The 9004-nt window shown below is 27.5% G+C and overlaps 1 protein-coding gene across 1 annotated transcript; it reads right to left on the reverse strand.

The window, feature by feature from the left end:
- Positions 1-3794: 3794 nt before the first annotated feature.
- On the reverse strand, positions 3795-5222 carry LOC107413898 (abscisic acid receptor PYL4). The gene has a single exon (XM_048469514.2). It carries the CDS (start codon positions 4861-4863, stop codon positions 4183-4185), a length of 681 nt encoding a protein of 226 aa, XP_048325471.2. The 5' UTR covers positions 4864-5222; the 3' UTR covers positions 3795-4182.
- Between the last annotated feature and the right edge of the window lie 3782 nt (positions 5223-9004).

A 9004-nucleotide genomic window follows, 5' to 3' on the forward strand; every position in this document is an offset into this window, starting at 1 on the left:
TCGTATGTATCCATTTGTTTCGTTTTTGGTAAATAAGTTGTATAATATCCATTAACGCCTAATTAAAAAAATTAATAGGATGTTAGTTGATTGATTATTTCTATATATATTGCAAATTTTTTTTTTTTGTGTCAAGCAGCAAAGTCTGTGGTACACTATTTATTTATTTTATTTTTTTTGAATCAATGTAATACACACTATTACTAATTTGTCTGTACTTGACCAAAAATAAATAAAAACGAAAAAGTCTATTATATTTAATTTGAACAATTTGTCTACTTGCACCTTTACGGATACGCTGACATGTTCCTGATCTTGATCAGTTTTAATTCTCCATTGATTGATTCAAAAGTTTCTCCTCCTTTATAAACTATAAACCTAAAAAGTAAAACTAATTAGATGCTTTTTATTTGAGATGGAAGCCATTTTTCTCTTTTTTTTTTTATTTTTTTTATTTATGAAACTCAAAGCGCATAAGTACCGATCGATCTAAAGAGAGTCAACCGCAAGCAAGGTTGCCGACAACAAAAATTTACAGATTTCAGCTCTACTGCCGCTCTAATATTTATATCATAAATACATGTAGGATGAGCTAATTTTTTGAAAATCATATCCTAAATTCCTGATCTTTAATTTCTTATATATATTTAAAGATAGTTTTACCGTGACGAAGAATATAACTTTAATAATTGAGTATTTTGAGGTAATTTATAATTTTCAAAAAGAAAATTTTACTATTTTATCAGTCCAAATAATAAAATAAAAAATCAAAATTTTAAAATTTGATTTTAAAAAAAAATCTTAATTTGAAATTATATATATATATATATATATATGGATATAATGACAACACATCTTTCATCTTTCATGAATTGCTGAAATTTAATTTGTTTTCCAATGCTAGCCGGCTAGTATTTTCTTGAGGAGACGTCTATTTGAATAGGCAACTAAATTTGTTAAAAGAAAATTTCAGGAAAAACTAAGAAAGAATTTAAACATGTGATATGCATATACATACATATATATATATATATATATTCAACAATAATTTACCAAAATATATATATACAAAAATTCTCTAATTATGAATCCTAAACTTTATTAAATCAGGGCTCTTATGTAAAAATGCTATACTATTTCTTATTTTTAGATTTAAATTCAAATATCAACTAATAATCCAACTAATCTATAGATATTTACTATATAAGCATTCTAAATTTAATTAAATTGAAGATTTTTTTATAAAAGAAGGATTATATATATGTATATTCAACATTACTACATAATTATTTTTTTAAAAAAAATTTACTATGTAATATACAAACAATCATGTTACATGCACTAAAATATTTTACAAGTGATGTAACAAGATATGTCATTATTATATTAGTTAAAAAATTCATATAAATTAAACATGTGGTAAATGAACTCTAAAAGGTACAAATGGAAATGCAATACATAACCAATGAGACATTATCTTGTAAAAGCAAGGGGTAAAATTTTGATACTCATAGCAACATTGAGTGTATATGTATTTTTTTCTCTTTTTTCTTGTTTGATGAATCATTGACGAGTATGTATATATATATATATATATATATGGAGAATGCTTTATGTATCAAAATATTTGATAAATATCGTCTTGTCCATTAAATAGATAAATCTAATAATATACACTAAGAATAAATATTTATAACTTCTAAAATGCTTATCCATCCTTGTACATTGATATATCCAATCAAAATCTAATATGATTTATTAAATATGTTGTACATTGAATACTCGCTTATTTGTAATATATAATTTTGTATGTATTTATTAATGCATAATATGTATTATCAAATAAATAATGTGTACTATAAAAATAATATGCAATAATCAGCAAGTTGAGATAAGTAGAGGTAAAAATGGAGAAAGTGTGAGCTATAGTTTTGTTTAGTCAAATCAAACATGGGAAAGACAAGTAAATGCAGGCTCGCTTTGATTTAATCTTTTTTTTCTGTAAACAAGGGGGACATTAAAGGCCTCCTTGGCCAACTTGCACTCCAACTTGCCAATCTTTTCTTGCTGCCACACAACATATATCGTACATATTACATTTTCTAATGATAATTATTAAAATATTTTTTAAAAAAGGGCAAACAAAATACCCACTTGCTCTCTGTTTTTCACAACGACAACTTGGCTACTTATTAAACCACAACTTGCATTGCAGCCTAGCTGTTGGATTCTTTTCCTTCGCCAAAACCAATAATATTTTATCGCCCTTTTGAAATTTTTTAAAAAAAAATAAATTTAAAAAGAAGAAAAAGACAATCCTCTCCGTGCACACCAAACTTACGGAAAAATTCCAACTCGACCCTTTTTCCAACTCCATCGGCTGAAATATTTTTCTTCTTTATCTTTATCGTTTTTGCTTATTAATTGTACGGTGATTTCACAAAGTTTGAAAAAAAATCAAGATTTATTCAACTTAATAATCATCACCATTTGCATGCCTCAATTGCATTTGAAATTAAATAATCGTTGTTTTGATTCCCTCAGAGGACACAGAATTGGGAAATATTGTTTAAAAGTGTTATGGCATATAAATTATAATTATTATAATTAATGGCCTGCAATCAACTTAATTAATCTGTTTTAATTTCTCATATTGCATTGGAACTAGAAAAATCAATTAGGCATATATAGGGGGGCAAAACCGAATTGATAATATATATTATGATTAATCGATGTACATAAATTATCTTCTGAACGTTTATGTTGAATATTTCCCCACCAAAAAAAAAAAAAAAAAAAAAAGCACAAAAAGGCTGTTTATGTTGACTGGCATGTGATCTATTGCCCATATGATTTCTAAATGCACATATATCTATCTTTTGTGTCTAACCCTTTTCGCACATTTGTTAAAGGCATTGATAGGATACTGCGATCCTTCATTCTGCATTTGCAGAATTTATTATCATTACATCGATCCGCAGCTTACAATCTCAGAAATAATAATGACTAATTAATTTAAGGAAGCATTTCTCATATAGCAGAGGAAAATGATTAACTTGTTGGCATTTTATAATTAAATGTCGGTTTTTCAATTAATTAATGTATGTACCTCGGAATTTGATCACCAAAAGAAAAATGATTTCTAAAGGAATAGAAAATAGAAGATCTTAGTTAAGAAATTTTTATTAATTAAATTCGGTATTATTCATCAACACAAATCATTTTATATGGACGGTCGGGAACATTAATTAATGAAAAATTATCTCTATAGATCTTGGAATTTATATCATTTTCATATATTTCTATCTGCCTGGAAAGATCCGACCAAATACTCTTAGGTTTTGACCAGTAATTACACTAACTATTATTAAGAGTACATCTTCAGATCCAACATTTAAACTAGATAAAAAATTACATCTTTCCTATTGTAATTTAAAAATAAAAAATAAAAAGAAAATAAAAAAAGAAGAAGAAAGAAAGAACCGACCAAAAGAAACGAAAGAAGAAAGAAGCTAATAAATATTATAATGATCTAATTGTTTTTATTGATTAACGGGTTTGCCTAAACATATTTTCTTCTAACCCCGAAACTAGGGTTTACTCAAATTCCTCGAAAAACTTTACCTATTTCATAAAGGTGCATAAAAATAGACAAAAGGACAAAACATCAAAAAATAATATAATTAAGAGGATCAGAGTCTTCATAGAACTAATAGCATTATCTAACACACATTAATTAATATCAAAAAGATATATAACAAAAAAAAGAAAAAAAAATTACATATACACCAAAATTAAAACGTATAATATACATTGCTAATTAATTAATGTAAGAACAATCTCCAGAAGGGGATGGTTCTTTTTTCTTTTTTTCTTTTTTGAAGAAAAAGAGTAAAACATATACACAGTATCATACTCTCTATCTTACTTTTTTTCAACCATTGCAACCTCCTGAGATATATTACCTCAAGAAGAACAGGAAAAAGAAAAAAAAAAAAGGAAAGAAAGGAAAAATCTACAAATTGATTTTCTCCAACCTATATAGGTGACGCTGATCCAACATACGAGAATCCATATCCACCCATATGAAAGAGAGAGAACCAAAAAAAACAAAAAGGAAAAAGAAACAAAAACAAAAACAAAAACAAAATCAGATAAAATTTTTTTGGTATGATAAAAATTTTAATTTGAAGAGGTAGTTTTTTTGTTACTTTTGACCATATTCTCAGCGATCTGAGAGAGCGACTGCAAATTGCACCTAACAATGGTATCCACGAACACACACGTCTCTTCTTTCGTATTCCCGTTCGGTACGTCCACCGCATACGATTCCACCACCACCGTTCCGGCGCCGTCGGCCGTGGCATGGAGCGTCGTGACCGATCTGTAATTGGTAAGCCGGTGATCACCTCCCACCACGCTGAAGCTCAGGACGTGGCGTTCATCATCCAGAATCTCCAACCTCTCGGTGCTTGACTCAGCAGGCAGACCCGAAATGACACGGACCTCACGGAGACTACCGACGTTTCCATCGCCGTCGATGACGTGGCAACTCTTAAGGAAATGCTTGTACGCTTGCGGATTATCGAAACGACGAACGACGGACCAAACTACTGGCACGGGAGCGTCGATGGTCTGGATAGCGGCGGAGAAGCACTGGTTTGCAGATACCGCGTGGGTGTGGTAACGAGCTACTGAGTCAGGTAAGGGAAATGGAATAGCGGAAGAAGGTGGAACGACATGTCGCACGAACGACGACATCGCAGCATGATTGTGAGATTGTTTATGGTGGAAAGTCAGTGCGGTACTGCCGGTGATTGGTTTTGTTGGGTTGATTCTGTGAAGCTGAAGCGACGAAGGCATATTGAAATTCTTCGATGAATTTTTTTTCTTTCTTTTTTTTTTTTCTATCTCTCTCTGCGATCTCGAGCTCTAGCTGTGAAAGGTGCAGTAGAGCTTGAGATAGTTAGAGAGGTCTGGTTCATGGAAGAGAAGGATGATATATTGGTATATAAAATAGGAAGAGAAAGAGATAAAGAGAAGAGAAATAGAAATGGAGTTTTAATTTTATTTTTTATTTGGGGGGGACTCCACTTGGAATAGATTTGCAGTTTTCGTCGAAGAGAGAGAGAGAGAGAGAGAAGAAAAAAAGAGAGAAAGAAAAGGGAAGAGAAATGGAGGTGGTGATGATGTTTATCACAGAGGTTACGCCGGACTTGCAAGTGGATCGTCAACTTGCAAAACTCCTTTGGACTTAGTTCAAATCTATTATCCAATTCTTTGTTTCTAACTACAACTTTGCCACTCTCCTTTCAATTATTTTTTTAATATTATTATTGCTAGTGTCATTATTCTAATATTTACCTTTTTTTTTTCTTTTTTTTGTCTTTGATAGCAAATGTGATCAAATCGCTTTTTGTGATTTTTTAATTTGCAATATGCATATTAGGATACTTATAGGAGATGTAGCCAATATCTTCTCACTGACCAAAACATCAATTTTAAAATAATATGAGGGCTTTACCAAATTATGTACCTCCACCTTGTGATTAACATTATTAATGGAGTTACATCGGCTAATAACAAATTAATATTTGTATCTGTGTATACAGTGAGGATATCCTCAATTTTAAAGTTGAGGGATAAGTGGCCTCATTTATTTAAAATCTGTGAATTTATATGATATAATTGTGTTTATCAAATTCAAAAAATTTAAATTATTCAACTCACATATGTTCGATTTAAAAAATTGAGGATGTCTTAAGTACCATTGTTGGTGTGTACATACATATATATATATATATATATATATATGTATATTTATCATACACTAGTCCAATTTTCCTAGTAGATCAAGCCTAGGATATGTTTGGCAACTACATCTTGCAAACATATTACGGAAAATGTAAAAATCCAAATTAACATCTACAATATGTTACAGGATATTGCATCCTTCATTATGCCATATACTTGGTTGCCTAGTAAAATATTTTCTTATAATGCACTAGTTATATATGATTTTCATTTTTTTTTATTATATAATCTTTACAATCAAAGGAATTCAATATATATGTGCTCATTTGTTAGTCTCAGAATATATATATATATATATATATATGTATGTTTGCTTGTAATTAATCTAATACACATATATTATAGAAAATTTGAATGATTTTACCACTAGAATACCATAATAAAAGAATGACTATAGATATTAAAAATTAATTATGCAGAATGTAGACTAAAATTAAAATCCAAGAACATCAGATTAATGGTAATAGAGTCCTATAACAATTAATAAGTTGTGCTTTAGCCTATTATATGTTAAAGAAAAAGTCTTTATTTATACATATTTATATATATAATGATATTCAAATAAGATCTATTTTATTTTAATAAACTAAACTTTACTTTTGATAATTATTAGATTTTCATTCAAAATATAAAGATCGATCTTTCATAGAATCTAATGGTTATCACAAGTAGGATTTAGTTTAATAACATAAGGTGGATTTTAAAACATTAGAACCAAATTCCAAAATAAAAATTAGACCAAAAACTAAAAATAAAATAAAAAAAAAAATTTGCTATAATTTTTACCATAATTCATTTTTAAGAAATAAAAAATATAAATTTTTCTAACAAAAATATTTTTGATATTTTTTTCATTTTATAGAAAAAAAAACCGACATGGTCTATTTTTTTTCACTTTGGAAAAATTTCTTTACTTAACCTAATGAATTATAGACCACAATACCAATATCAATACGCAAATGAATTATGACCTATTTTTTCATTTTTGAAAAATTTTCTATTTGACCAAAACAAATAAATAAAACCATTCAGAATTGGAAAAAATAAAAATTAAACAAAAAATAAATAAATAAAATGGTGGCCATTTTTTCCATTTTGGTATATTCTAATTAATTTTTCCATTTTCCCATTTTTTGCATCCGGTTTGGTTTATAAAATTGTTTAATTTTTTTTCTTTTTTTTAAATTTTTTATTTTAATTTTTTAGTTTGTGGTCTGATTTTTTTTTGGGTATTTTTGTCTAATTATTTTTAATTTTGTTCTAATAAAATTATTTTTATTAGACCAAAAAGTTCAATTTTTTTTTTATTATTATTATGTTTCCATCTAATTTTAAGTCTAAAAATATTAAATTATAATTGTGAGTATTTTAATTTAAATTAAAAAGAAATGAATGCGAATTTCCAAATAAAAAATCATAAATATAAAATAAAAAAATAACAAATATATTATTAAAAAATATATTTTTTATTATGAAAAATAATTATAACATTAGTATGACATTATATTCATGTTACAACTGTTAATTTTAACATCACTCTTAAAAATTAGATCAATTTACAATGATTTTGAAATTTTATAATTTAATTTATACAAATTAAAAATTCAAAGTTAAAATCGCACAACTCTAAATAGATTTAAGTACGAAAATGCAATTTACCTTTGCATATTACTTGCAAGATTAGTTTCAATTATTTCCAAATACATTGAGTGCCTGTTACGAACATTTAAGTCCATAAGTACTTAATTAATAGAGAAAGATCATCATTTCTTCTCATATATATTCCAAGTGGTCCCGATGTGTACTATTACTACATAATTAATTGCAATTAGCAGTATGATATATATAATTCTAAATTATTATAAACATATCGAATTACGTGTACTATTATTTTATCACTTACCTGATCCATTGTAACTTGTCGGTCATAAACCAAACCATAATATAAATTAATTAATCAAAGACTTACATTAATGAAAGAAAATTAAAATGTCAAAGATTTACATATCGATCTTTTATATATGTAGAAAAAGAGTAATCAATATTATTTTGATCCAATGCCCGTACATGAATCGTAATTTTGAATTTTCTGGTTGTGTTAGTGGATCAATAGAATGGGTACGTAAGACAGTATGTAAGCCAACTCAAAATTTTGAGATGTGGATTCGAGAATTTGATCGATTTAAAAGGATTTAAAAGAATTGTATGCCTGCATGGCTGTTTGATTATTAACAAATCGGCCAATTTGACATTTTATTGTCCCTGGCCAGGGGCATCGCAGTACTTTCCTTTTGGTTTTTTAGGGACATAGATATTTTTATTTTATTTTTTTATTTTTGATATATTATTTATTGTCGATATCGAAGATAGAATCGCGACTCTACAAGTTTGCTAAAAAGAAATAGCGGTTTTGCTTATTTATTGATAAATAATAAAAATAAATAAATAAAAGTGGTTTTGCCTATGTTTCTATGGAATGGATATATAAAATGTTTAATATAATTGCTCCAAGCCTCCAACAATTGAAACAAGGGGAAATTCTAAGAACCACCTTTGAAACAATTCTCTTTTAGCTCAAAAAGCTAACCTAGGTTATTAGTACGTATATAAATAATTTAACCTTTCTCTTACAATATTTCTTCGGCCCTTTTCAGGCAAGAATTAATTAATTACTATCCTATTAATTCGCATTATATGTTGTGAATTTTTATTTTTTTATCAGATTCAGTAGTTTTTTAACATTGATATATAGTTTTACTAATTATTTTATATGTGAGTAAATTAATGGTTAGGAAGATTTCAAAAACAACATTTTTTATTTAAAAATAAATAAAAAACTCCAAAAGTAATTTTGTTAGCATTTTTGGAAGAGATCTAATAGCTAATAAATCTTTATAAATGGTATCTAACCATTGTTAGACTCGAATAGATTAAACCCAGATTTAGAGAGTGAGAAATAATTAATCTTATTCCGAGATACCAACCCAACCATGAACTTTTTTAGTGGAAGAAGAAAACTTTGATGATGAAGATTGTTACCCATTTATAAATTAAGAATCCAGATCTTTTATCCCATTTTCTCATGCCATATTTCTGTTCAACAAGTAATATATGTCATCTCATTTGAAAAAGATCACAAAGAGGAAAAAAAAAATATATATATATATATATTTCTAGACCGATAAAGACT

Source organism: Ziziphus jujuba, chromosome 8 (assembly GCF_031755915.1).
Source record: "Ziziphus jujuba cultivar Dongzao chromosome 8, ASM3175591v1".
In the NCBI taxonomy this organism is placed as follows: Eukaryota; Viridiplantae; Streptophyta; class Magnoliopsida; order Rosales; family Rhamnaceae; genus Ziziphus; species Ziziphus jujuba.